This window comes from Limulus polyphemus, unplaced genomic scaffold, assembly GCF_000517525.1.
Source record: "Limulus polyphemus unplaced genomic scaffold, Limulus_polyphemus-2.1.2 Scaffold1239, whole genome shotgun sequence".
NCBI classification, from domain to species: domain Eukaryota; kingdom Metazoa; phylum Arthropoda; class Merostomata; order Xiphosura; family Limulidae; genus Limulus; species Limulus polyphemus.
Genome location: NW_013666849.1, coordinates 285676 through 298648, shown reverse-complemented (window position 1 = coordinate 298648; position 12973 = coordinate 285676). Strand labels below are relative to the sequence as shown.

Here is a 12973-nt window from a genome sequence, read left to right as displayed (position 1 = left end):
ATATATATATATATATATAAATCTTACCCTTTTTTTCTTTTACTTAAATGACTGCAGATTGTAACAGGAAACCATAAATGTTTATCTTGGATAGCTTGATGCTCATAACAGTATACATGTGTTTATAATTAGTTTTGTTTTCTTGACCTTTGAACCATGGCTAATTAATAATCCTGCCACTCAAGTTGTAAATCATTCAGTGAATGTGCAGCTCACATTACCATATTGAATTAATTATGTAATGCACAAGCCTGCTCACAAGCATACGTTTTGAAGAATTTTTATTTTTTCATTTTCCTAACAAATCTACCCTTAACTAACCCAGTGAGGCTTTTAATGTTTGTTTTAGTTGCTTTTATAATAATAAAGAAATAATATACATGAAAAACAAAAAATATTAATACTTAACTGGGTCTTTTTTCTTTTTTTTGCTGTCAACCATTGACTAAACTAAGCCTACTTTTTTTTTATGGAAATGGTACTACTACACCAAATAATGTTTTATTTAATTACATAATGCACCTAAGAACACAAAATAACAGCATGTAAAAAGCAAACAATGTTCTATAACTATCATAGTTTTCTGTCTTTCTGACTATGATAAGAGCCTTTAAAGATTCAACTAAGCTTGTCAATGTGTGATTTCCATAAGAAAAAATTTGAAACTGAATGACTAAATAAACAATGCCCTGTACAGAAAACAATGTAATATGATGTTATTTGATAGATTAAGATAAAAGTTATAAATAATGTAGTAAAAAATGTCACAGAGAACTACTGGCAATTTGTGAAAAAGGTGTAACAGATGGGCATAGCAATTGGGTCTGGTTTTTTAGTTTATGGTTCCATAAACAAATACAGTTGAAGGTTCCAGAAAATATGCTTTGCTTGAGTAAAACATGTATTATAATACATAATATACATTGAATTCTGCACTTCTTGGAGGGGTGGTAAATATATTAGAGAAGAGAAGACCTAGAGAGCAAATGTCACAATTCTCGTACTAGGGGAGATTAAGGATTTTTTAAAGTATTTCCCTATAAAATTAAGAATTTTAAACTTATATTAAAATTGTATTTATTAACTACATTTTTATGCCAACTTTATTCATATACATTTATAATAAAGTAGCTTAATTAAAATTTGAATGTAACTGTAAAAGGTTGTGACATGTGCACTTTGACCTACCTGATGCAAAAGGCTAAATGGGATTTATTTATATTGCATGACAGCTTACTGAAAAGAGGCTATATTAGGCATAAAAAAACAGTAGCAGCTGACACAGAAAAAAAATTGCTTTAACCTTGAAACTTAGATTCACCTTCTTGGTCTCTCTTTTTTTAAAATGTAATGGCAGCAGGGGCAGTTATAGTCATTCTGGAGCCCCAGGCAGAATTCAGTAAGTGGGGCCCCATAATGATAAAACTTTGGGCTGGCCACAGAAGTAGATTAAAAGGCATAGCATCAGGAGCCCTTACATGTGTGGGGCTCTGGACAATTGGCCAGTTTGCCCAATAGGTAAGACTGCCTATAAATGGCAGAAAGGTACAACTGCCTGAATTTAAACTAGCTGTTCAAGTATATGGTTGAAACTTGAAAGACAAAAGTGCAAGATCACACTGATGAGCTATAGAGCTATGGTAAATGAAACAGTGGAGTACATTCAGCATCCCTCATATTTGTTTTGGAATTAGTTTTCATTGGATCTTCTATACAGTCAGTCTGAGGATGATTATGATTCCAAACAGAAAATTATCTAATATCCTTGAATGAAGTTAGGGTTAAGCCAGAGCTGGAAATATTCAAGACTAAAAAATTTGAATAAGATAGGGACCTGTATATTGTCAATATTAAAGGAAATAAAAAAAAAACCATATCTGTCAATTATTAACCTTCATTTTTAATGAATCCATTAAAAAGTAGTGAGGTGATGAAAAATAGGAAATTAGCAATGTAACGCCAGTTCTTAATGGAGGAGATAGACAGTGTTCAGGTATTTGATGGATAGTTACTCTTTTCTTCAGTGACTGGAAAATTCTACAGAGCACTCAGACAATTTTCATAATCATAGATGGTTAGCATTTATTTATAAAGGGAAAGTCATGTTATGTTAAATCAGGACTCGACAAATACCCAGTGCCAAGTCACCATGGTGACTAAAAATTTCATCGTGGTGCCTAGTATTTTCTTCTATTTTATTTGTGCATTGGAATGTGCAAAATAGAACTTAGACCTAGAACAGTTTTGGACTGTTGAAAGTCCAAAACTATTTTCGTCTTATTTGAGTCCAAAACTGAACTTTGTTTCTAGGATATTAATGGTGGATTCAGCACTTCTTCATATTTTTTTAGGAATGAAATGCTGTGGTTGCATAACATGTTACTAATTTTGTGCCATTTTGTGTTTCTTCTTTTTTTCAATTTAACCAATCGGTGCACATGTTTAGAATAAGACGGAACCAGAGGCAGTTAGTTCAGGCAATACTATCAAGTGGTTGTTGTTATCATGTGATCGTTCACATTCACTCATTTCTGTGAAAGTAAATAAATACAGCCCCCATTTCCCAGTACAGACAGTAGTGAAGTTAGGTTAGGCACACCAAAAGGCCTTTGCTTATTGTTGTACAGTGTTGTAGTGATGAGTAGATTAGACCTATTCTGAAATAACCTGCTTGGCCTATCGATATAGCATTAATTATTTTTTATTTTACCTTCATTCATTGCAAGAGTGTACCTAAGTTATAGTTATTATGTGTACTATTTTAATAATTTCACATACTGAAGTTTAACTTTAATATATGTTACATAATAAAGTTTAATAATGAACCCTTTGTTTTATAGTGTAAGACTGTATTGTCCATAACCATACGACCGACTCAAAATATATTCCATAACTTTGCTATATCAGACCTGGCTCCTAGATATGAAAATATTTGTCGAAGCCTGCATTAAATCCAGATAGGGATAATTCAGAGGAGTTGTACTTGGACTTTCAGAAGACTTTTAACAAGATGCCACATATGAAATATTTTAGGATGATTACAACTATTAGAATAGGAGATAAAATAGTTAATTAGATTGAAAGTTGGTTGGATGGTAGAAGGTAAAACAGTTATTAATCGGGTTAAGCCACAGTAAATAAATGTTATAAGTGGTTACCTGAAGATACTGTACTATCTTTTGCTATTGTTCTTTTTTTATATTTAATTACACTGACAATAGAACAACCAGTAAGTTGTTTAAGTTTACAAATACTACTAAGTTAATAGGTTTTTCAAATTGTATTGAAGATACTGTAGTTTTGTAGAAAGATTTGGATTAGTTGGTGAGCTAACACCTTCAGATGCCTTTTAAGTAACCAAACCAGGTTGTGGCTTACCACACAAGGTTCTGACTGCTGATAGAGAGTTGATCTAAGATATCGGACCAAAGGGAGAAATTTGAGAACTTCTGTCTAATCTCTAACAATAAACATATAGCGATCATGGTAGTGAGAGATAAGTGTCTGTGGTTGGTGAAAGTCCAAAGAAAAGATCATAATTCATTACCAAATCTACTTCACCATATCATTATTGGTTATGAAAATGGCAAACGCTTAACAGGTTTATTTGTTGGATAAGTTAAAAACTATGAAATGTAAAAATTGTTTAAAGGTCATCGTAGTTTAGGGTAACAACAATATAGCATAATGGTATGAGATGCTGATATAACGTAAATACTCTTTGATTATTGTTGTAATTAAATAATAATCACTCTATTTAAATGAATCATATAACAAAAACATCTCAACATTTGTTTTGTAAATTGGTTGAATTTTAATCCTAAAAGTTTAAACCTTTAGCATTTATGGTTTTTTCATTTTGTATAACATATGTAATTTCAAGTTCATATTTAAATATTTTATGTATGCATTTTTTCAAGCTAATTACACATTTCTTATTTATCTAGATTTGCTTTTGCTTCATGACACTGACACATATATCTATAAATTATACAGAACCTTACAAGTTATTGATGCTAAAATATATACATGTAATTAAAGGAAGTGGAGATGAGAGTAATTTCCTGATGTACTAATATGGTTATCATTTAGGTAAATGACTCATGGCTATACATGTAGCTGTAGTGTACATGTAAAATGGTAGAAACAGGAACCTCCCACATATTATTGACTTACATTGGGGTGGGAGACATACACCTTACCATATATTAAATAAACTTTCCTTCAACTAATGTTTGAAGTATGTATCATATATTCTACACAAACATAAGTTGTGCTTTGGTTTACCCAACCACATATTAAAGCTGGAAAGCCAATTCTCTCTTATTTAAAATAGTTTCTGTACACTAGAGAACAGTGGAAATATCAACAAAGATGATATCATTGTACTGTAAAAGAATTGTATGTATTTGGCTCATTACTTATTTTATTTTCTAAATGTACTAAATTAATATAAAATTTTACCTGGCTTTAAAAGGGGGGTGTAACGAGGTGAATAAAAGATATATTATTTTCAACAATAATCTTGTGTCATTTCTAAGAAACTAGACATTGGACCTGCTGATTCTGAAAATGTATACAAAACTAAATTTTTGGTCAAATTTTGAGTTCAGTATCACAATCAACAGGTCTAAGTTACATAAAAATCAGTGCACCATATTCTTCTCTAATATGTTTTAACAACTATTTACCAGGACTTTTTTGTTTTCTCTTGTTGTTACCATATGGACTAGAGTACAAGGAGCAATGAATATTAACAATTGTGATGTTTTATTTAAAATTAGAGATCTTTATTCTACTTATTTGTTGGTATTTGGCAAGGTCAGTTGCAAATTTATTTTTATAATGTTCTTCATTTCTTCTTTTTTGTTTTCTTTTTCCTTTCTACAAATAACATTTAATTTTTGATAGAAGTTGTCCATCAGAGACATTCAGTTTTGAGACTTGTGCTTCATTGTGTTTCTTATTTCAAGGTTTACGCCCATGATTGATTGTTCTTCTCAACATAGTGGATATACTAATTTAAATTATGAAAGTTTAAAAATACTGTGTAAATAGATGATTAGAATATTCATCCTTTGCCATGTCACACTTGACTTAGTGGGCTAAACTCTTAGAAATTGTGCCAATTTAAATTTCCAAATTTTGAGTAAAGTGTCACTGACTCAAAAAAAAAAAACATACTCCAAAACAAAGTTCATTGGAATGAAGAGGGGGAATAAAAAGTTAAATTAAAAGGCTTTACAATTTAAATAAAATGATTAGTAATATGACGTATTTTAATAACATTTCATGCACATTTGGAAATTCAAAACAAAAATTGTAATGTGTGCCACAACATGTGATATTTTATTAATGACAGGCATGCTACAAGTTTTCACTTCTTGTGCAACAGGTTAACTAGCTGTGATGTAGATCAAATTTTCTTATAAAAAAATAGTATGAAATTTGAGAACCTCCAGACAGGCTTGCATTGATAGGAGTAATATTTGCACTAGTCTTTGTATTTATGTACATAAAAAAAAAAGTGACTTTGATCAGTAATTTCATGGTCCTTTAATAATTTAAGTAAATTATAACAATGCATCAATAAACACAGAAATTTCTATGTCACTCCCAGAAATTGCCACTGTTTCACATTCAATGAATTCTTGTAATACATGTTTTCCAACAGGTACATGGAATTTCAATGGGAAATAACTTCAGCCCAAAAGTGCAACATTTTTTTTTTTTACTGTAATTTATATACTTTAAGAATAACTCTAGTAAAACAGTTCACATCATTCACTTGTAGATTTTTAGTTGATATTCCTATACCAGATTATCAAGGTTTTCAAAACACAGTGAAGAAGTTTATCCACTGGAGCTCATCATGAAAATAGTTGTCACTAAAAACAGAGCATAATACTTGTATTCAGATATCAGCATCATCAATCAAACATTCAAGTTTAAAGTTTTCTATAAAATGGACACTTTCAACTTTGAGGTTATTATCTTTCCTTCTCAAGTACAAATATTCCAAACAAGTGATGTTACAATGTCTACTACTCTCAGCTTATTAGATACAATAAAATGTGTTCATTTTTATAAGGTTTTGTGGACAGGAATCATTAACTTTAATTTTTCACAAATGAGGTTTCTCATTAACACTATGAACATGAAATTCATTCATTTATGTGGGAAATCCAACAATATTATTGCTGCAGGTTATGGGTTTATAAGTTTCGCAGAGTATCATGGCTACATTTTAGTTGTTTGGATATATTGTTTAGGGTAGTAGTAAACCACTTTCAGTTTATTGGCTACTACTGGTTTCATCTCCTGTCATGTCAAGTTAATATATGCTATATGACAGTTCTGTGTAAATAGTATGATATTACATCATTATTTAGATTAGTTTTTGTTAATTACATTCTCTTTCTTCTCCATAATAACTTTCATTTCTAAGTATTCATTGAAATTTCTTGAAGCTTAGCATGCCATGTTTTTGTCTTTTACAGAAGATCTAATTCTACTTATTACTTCCTGTAGCCAATTCTATGTTTAAGTATTCGAGGTTAGTTAGGGTATACACCACATAGTATGTTTAGCAAGTTGTTTTCTTTGTATTACATCTAACATTGTCATATTTTCATGGGTGATTCAGGTATTCTTCTCGTATTGTTTTGTATCTTAAATGTTTTTTTATTATACTATAGGGAAATTACTGCTACTAATTCAACACAGTTTAAACAGTAACATCATTGTTATAAATGTGTCATAGATGTCACTTTTCTCCAATGTTAGATAACAGGAGTGATTTAATGAGCTTTGATTGGTCAAGAGGTATGTCAGATAGAATTGGAGAAAAATCAGGCATGTTCTACTAGGCAATAATTCAAGCCAACAGCTAGTGTTTCTGTTTTCCCTAAGTAAAGTAGATCAAATTACATTATTTTTTATTATTATACTTTTATTATAGAGAATGTTTTGAATTGGTAGCTTAATATATATATTTATTTTGGACTAACCTAAATCTTCTGAAGTGGTCAAACTTCGCTTTAGGAGGTTAAAGACACATCTGAATTCCTTTAGCATAACTGAACAATATCTTGCTAACATTTTCAGTTTGGTCTTTATAAGCTGTTCATTAAACAGAGTGGCAAAACAGTAATTGGTTGCATAGCTATGTGATAATGTAGTCTCTAATATGCAGTTGACTCTACAACAAAGTATTGCAGTTTTGTTGGATGATGTGTAGTGTACAAAGGATTAACACTATTGTGATGGGTCACATGTCAAAGGCCATGTCATCACATTTGTTGACTTTCATTCAAAATTTTATTGAGCTACTGTTTTATGAATTTATGTCAATAAGTTTGGTATCAAATTGTAGATTATGATTCAAATTTTAGTATTATACCTTAGTTAATTTCTTAATTTTATAAGTAAACATTGATTTTTGTGTGTTACGTGGCATGTTTAATGCAGCACTGGTTCAAATTAGATGCTTGTGAAGTCAAAATACAAAGTCTATAGTTTCATACGAATTAAGAACTCAAACTACAGATATTTACAAGCTAGAATATAAAATAAGAACCTCTTGTCTTTTCTATTTGCTAAGATATCACTCATACTGAATCAAACACAGTGGGCTCCCACCCACCTCTTTCCATTTTTGGAAATGCTCCCTTATATACACTTACTTCTATATATGACATGAATAACCAGTCAAAAGCTCGGAATGTCCTCCTATTGGTTTTCTCAGCCATTTTGACATGTTATTGTATTAATCTCATTATATTCACACAAAATTTCAACCGATAAGGTAAGTGTTTAGTGAGCTCAAAATTTCATATTTTTTTTTAGACCCAAATACAGCTTAGTTACTAAGGTAAGTGTTTAGTGAGCTCAAAATTTCATATCTTTTTTTTAGACCCAAATACAGCTTAGTTACTATGCTTGATAAATTATGATGGAATTCTATGGTATCGATATAGTAATTTATGATTTTTTTTGGTTATTTAAAATATGTATATAAATCCTAAAAAAATTTTCTTTTCATATCCTCTGCATGGGAAATTTCACGAAGCTTTGCAACCTATGTCAAGTAGCAAACGAGTACAAGGGTTGTAACTAGAAGATAATTTTTTGCTTTACTTCTTTATTTGCTGTTCTGTGCTGTATTAATGTATATACATATGTAATGTATAATAATTGAAATGTGACTGTATTTTACAAAATACTAGTCCACTAAAACACAGCCAAGACAGGTCACTTTGTAAAGACTATTATTGGATATTGTATCACGAGTGCACATGCACCACATCATTATAACTTCTGTATTGTTAGCCAGTCATGGCTGAAAGATCAATATAATAAATATATATAAATGTATAATGTTATGAGATTTAAGCTATTTAGAGTAAGCATTTGTGTTTTCGTGTTACTATTTGTATTCATTCTAGAACAAAAAAAAAGCATAATTTAAATTAATTTCTTAATTTTTTATGGTGATTATGAGGCCGGGCAAATTCATAGACCCCTTAGAGTTAGGGTAGAGAAAATAACAATTGAAATCTATTTAGGAGGTTTTAGAGATTACGCCAATGAAATTTGAGATGAAGAAAAGTATTTTTAATCTTAACATGAAAATCACTTTGCACATGGACTATTCAAAACAAATACTTGAAATATTCACGAACATATCTTTTTTTTAGTTTTTTAAAATACTCCACTAAAAATGACTTTTTGCTTGTGAAAGACTCATAATGTTTACAGAAAAACTGCCAAATTTTGTGAAGATATACGTGCTATATTAAAAGTTAGTAGTACCAAATCTATAAAGACTTTAAATGAGTACAAAGTGGTCATATGGTCGGCCAAATCAACCGAGCCTGTGTTGAGAGAGTTAATGGAGATTTGTTTAATGGTTGCTTTTTTGCATATTGTATATTTGTATTATAAAAGGTTTAAACAGTGAAATATTAAAATATGGATCTTTAGCATAAACAATAGATTTTATGTTAAGTAGTTGCTGCTACCATTAAACAATATCATCTTGTAATATGTATCAAACATCATGATGATAAACAGACTGTAGTTGTTTAAAAATGGTACAATAAGAAAACTGATATAAAGTAGGAAAATAACCTTAAACTGTGCAAAACTGCACAAGTATGTCTGTATGGGTTTTAGTTCACATGAAAAAAAAATAGTTATGTGACAGTTGATAAGTTCATTTCTGCAGTTATTCCTTACTTTAGTTTCATTACAGGTTCAACTATTTTTGTAAAATATATATTTTTTGGTCATCATTGGTAGGCATAATTCTTACCTTATTGTTTTTTTTTCCTCCTACATATCAAATTATAACTTTGTTAGCTAAAATTTTATGATGTAATAAGTTTGCTTCTTGTTTGGGTAGGATGTGGTGGACAATTACAGGAAATTATGGAAATATTCTTCCTATTGACTGGTCCAAGTCATATGCTCGCAAAATTCAGCTTCCTGTTCTTAATCTGAATGAAAAGAAAGTAAGTAAAACATATATATGTGTGTGTGTGTGTGTGTGTGTGTAAGTATGAAAAATAATCAGTGTGAACTAAGAAAAATCAGAGAAATCATGTTTATACATTAAAAATACTCAACCAGAATCACAGAGCAAAATTCATGTGCATGTATAACATTGCAATATTCAGCATAGTCATTTGGCTAAATTGTTGACCATGTTTTTTTCTTACAACAATTTTAATTGTGTTTTTGTATCTTATGAATTTATGATATTGTAGATAAATTTGTTTTTATTCACATTAGTTTGAAATACAGTCAAGTTAAAATTTATCAATATGTTTAACATCATAATACTCAACCAGAAACATAAGAAAGTTAAAGCTGTGTGCTATTATGATGCCATAATATTTATCCTTAAGCAAGAAAGTTAGTAACATCTTTTGTAGGTGTAGCAAAATATCATTGACAGTCAGTCTGATAAAGAAAATTGTGTGTTATAGCTACACACAACTAAAACTAAAATAAAAATACATGTATGTGAGTATGACATACAGTAAACTTGAAACTGAGTAAAATTATATGTATTATGATGAACTTTTTCAACATAACCCTCAAAGTAAAAATTACATGAGTATTCAATAAAAATAATGCAAGAAAAATTATGTAAGTGTAATAGAATACAAAGGTGTAAATTACATGTACCCACAAAATCTGTCAGTGTAATAAAACATACTCAGTCTGAATCAGATTGAAGAAAGTAAACTCGTATATATGAGAGAATCTTGTACTGAATAAGCTAGTTTTTGGATATGCAGTTATATATGAATTTTTTTTAATTGCATTGTTTCAGGATACTGATTTTGAAAATGAACTTGATGTTTCTGAAGACGAAGAACTTGCTAAAGATTTGGACATGCATTCCCTTATTTATAATTCCATGTGTCAGGAACCTATTGTTACAGCAGAACAGGTTTTAGAGGAGATTGATGAAATCATGCAGGTTTGTTAGCTGAGCTATTTCTGAGTAAATTTAGCAGTTAAAAGAAGCTGAGAATGTTTGTAGTTCATAAAAGCTGGAATTGTAGATTATAAATGCATAATATTGTAGTTCAGGAACCAGGAATTTCTTTTTTAGTATTATTAAAAGTAAAAATAATTAAGAAATTTAAAGATTTACGATAGCAACTATAAAGGGTGTTAGAGTATCTGTAAAGTACCATATAAAATAGCTTTAGTGAATAACTTGCAATAAGTAAGGTTTTCTATAAGTATGATAAATGAAATTCTCAAATAAATTGGTTGGAGAAATTATTTGTGGTTATGTGGGAAAGTGTTTGGATTTAGTTTCTGTAGAGAAGAACAATGGAACTTAGTAGAAAGACCTTGGAGTTTTTTTATAGTTTCTTTAGACTTTATTTTCACCCCAAGAATGTTTTTATGTTTAATTATATTTGTTTTGAATCAAAGGAAATTTTCTTCTATGACAAGATATCAGGCAAGTTAGAGTTAGAGAATATTGTAGTGGTTCAAACCCATATTTATTGAATATTTTATTTATTATATTCAAGCAATATAGATAAAGAACTTATTATACATTGAAAATAATGTTCTTAGCCAAAATATTTTTATCTAATCTGATCTCACGACATTATGACAGATGAGGTTGAGCTCACTGACAAATATTTCAGTTTGCACTGTGTTTTATTAAGAATTATAATCGTAAGTGGTGACTACTGCAATCAGTAAAATAAAGAAGAAAAAAAATTATATTAATGAATATGATTAAAGTTGAATCTGATTTTATATACAAATAAGCAAAATTACTTGTTCCCATTGACAGTAAAATTTTAAGTTAATCTATCATTTGAAATTATTTCATGGAGTTTAAAAAGGTTAATTGTGTTGCACTCTTGGTTTCACTCGGAGCCAAAGCTCTGAGCTACTTATACCATCCACTCCAAAAAGTAATTGTTGAGCATTTCAGTCATGCTAAAAGCCAATCAAATGTAGATTTACATAAGGTAAATCTACATTTTTATTCTTTAAGTTACATCACATTTTGAAATGTGAATGATAGTGTGATTAATTCCTAATAATTTAGTGTAGAATATCCTGCTTGTGAAATAAAATTTGGCATCAACATTGTTAAAACACAGCACAGGAAGTGACTGTCGTAAACAGGAGATAGATGAATACTCATACAAACACCATGGTTTGCAATGTAAATGGAACTTTCTGATCAACTATAAAAGATTGAAATTCTAAGATGAAAGCAAGTGTTTGTGTATTTCTCAAAACAGTTTCTCTCAAAATTTTGAACATATTACAATGTAGAAGAAGTAAAGAAAATTCTATGATTTTTTTAAGCTGAAACTGTTCAGTAAGTTCAACTAAGATTCATAAAATTTTCATTGTGAGAAGGGAAAAAAATTAGCAGCTGTCATTAACCCTCTTCCCCTCTCAGTCCAGAAAGACTTAAATAGTCTCAGTAATAAAAGTACCTCTATGAATTATATTCAAATGTTATTAATGTTGACCCGTACTTTAACTTTTAAGATGGATGTGAACATAGATATATTGTCAGTATTAATGTGCACAATAATACTTCCTCTCACTCCCTTACAGATTAAGTTACATATAATTTTTCTTGTCATGTCTGCGTATTCCTATATGCTTTCCATCCAGTAGTACACACATCTAATTGCATGTTTATTGGCTATAGCGAGGTCTTCTGCTATGCATGGAATCTGGAGTTGTGGGCAGATGATTAGATGTTGGATCATCTGCCTCTCGCTGCTGTTGCAGACAGTGTGAATGTGGGTGATTGAAGAGTCATTGGTAGCTCTGGGAAGGGTGGTGGTTGCAAAATCAGCAGTTGTAGTGGATTATGGTTTCCAGAGCTGTGACACTGATGCTCTTGTAGTGGCTCAAGACACATATTGAAAACATGTTTTAATAATGTGGGTAGGTGGGAGCACACCATATAGAAGTAAAAGCGATAATGGGAGTTAATTACATCAGTTCAAATGAGGATGTATTAATTTTTCCAAAGTTTTCACCAAATATTTTTCTGATATAAAATGACCTTACTTTATTCAGGTAATTTCTTTAATGATGTTTTGATCAAAATAGCTTGATCAATTTCAGCTTTACCATTTGTTAAGGTATTGTCCAGAAATAAAAAAATTCATGTGAAGGCAAATTAAAATCTATGAATTTGAGTAGCCTTTTATTCTGGCTCCGTTTCAGTCTTCTCTCTTTATATTTTGGGCATGCTGTGGCCACTATTTTCTTCTGTGATTTACTAAGATATAATCACATGGTGGACTGGGGCAAGGCTAAGATGCAGAGGAAGGAAAATTACTGAATGGAACTGTTTAATATTTCTTGATTACAAAAGGAATAGAAAGGATTTACATATAATTAAAATATATTTTTAAAATTACATTTACCATTCTAATATTTTAAGATTTCCAGCCCT

The 12973-nt window shown here is 30.2% G+C and overlaps 1 protein-coding gene across 1 annotated transcript in view; it reads left to right on the top strand.

Moving 5' to 3' along the window:
* Positions 1-12973, top strand: part of LOC106462749 (fasciculation and elongation protein zeta-2-like) — a 23923-nt gene that overhangs the window by 2192 nt on the left and 8758 nt on the right. The window contains exons 2-3 of the mRNA XM_022390081.1: positions 9407-9515; positions 10343-10492. Coding sequence (XP_022245789.1) covers positions 9407-9515; positions 10343-10492 — 259 coding nt within the window. The remainder of the gene's footprint in view (positions 1-9406; positions 9516-10342; positions 10493-12973) is intronic.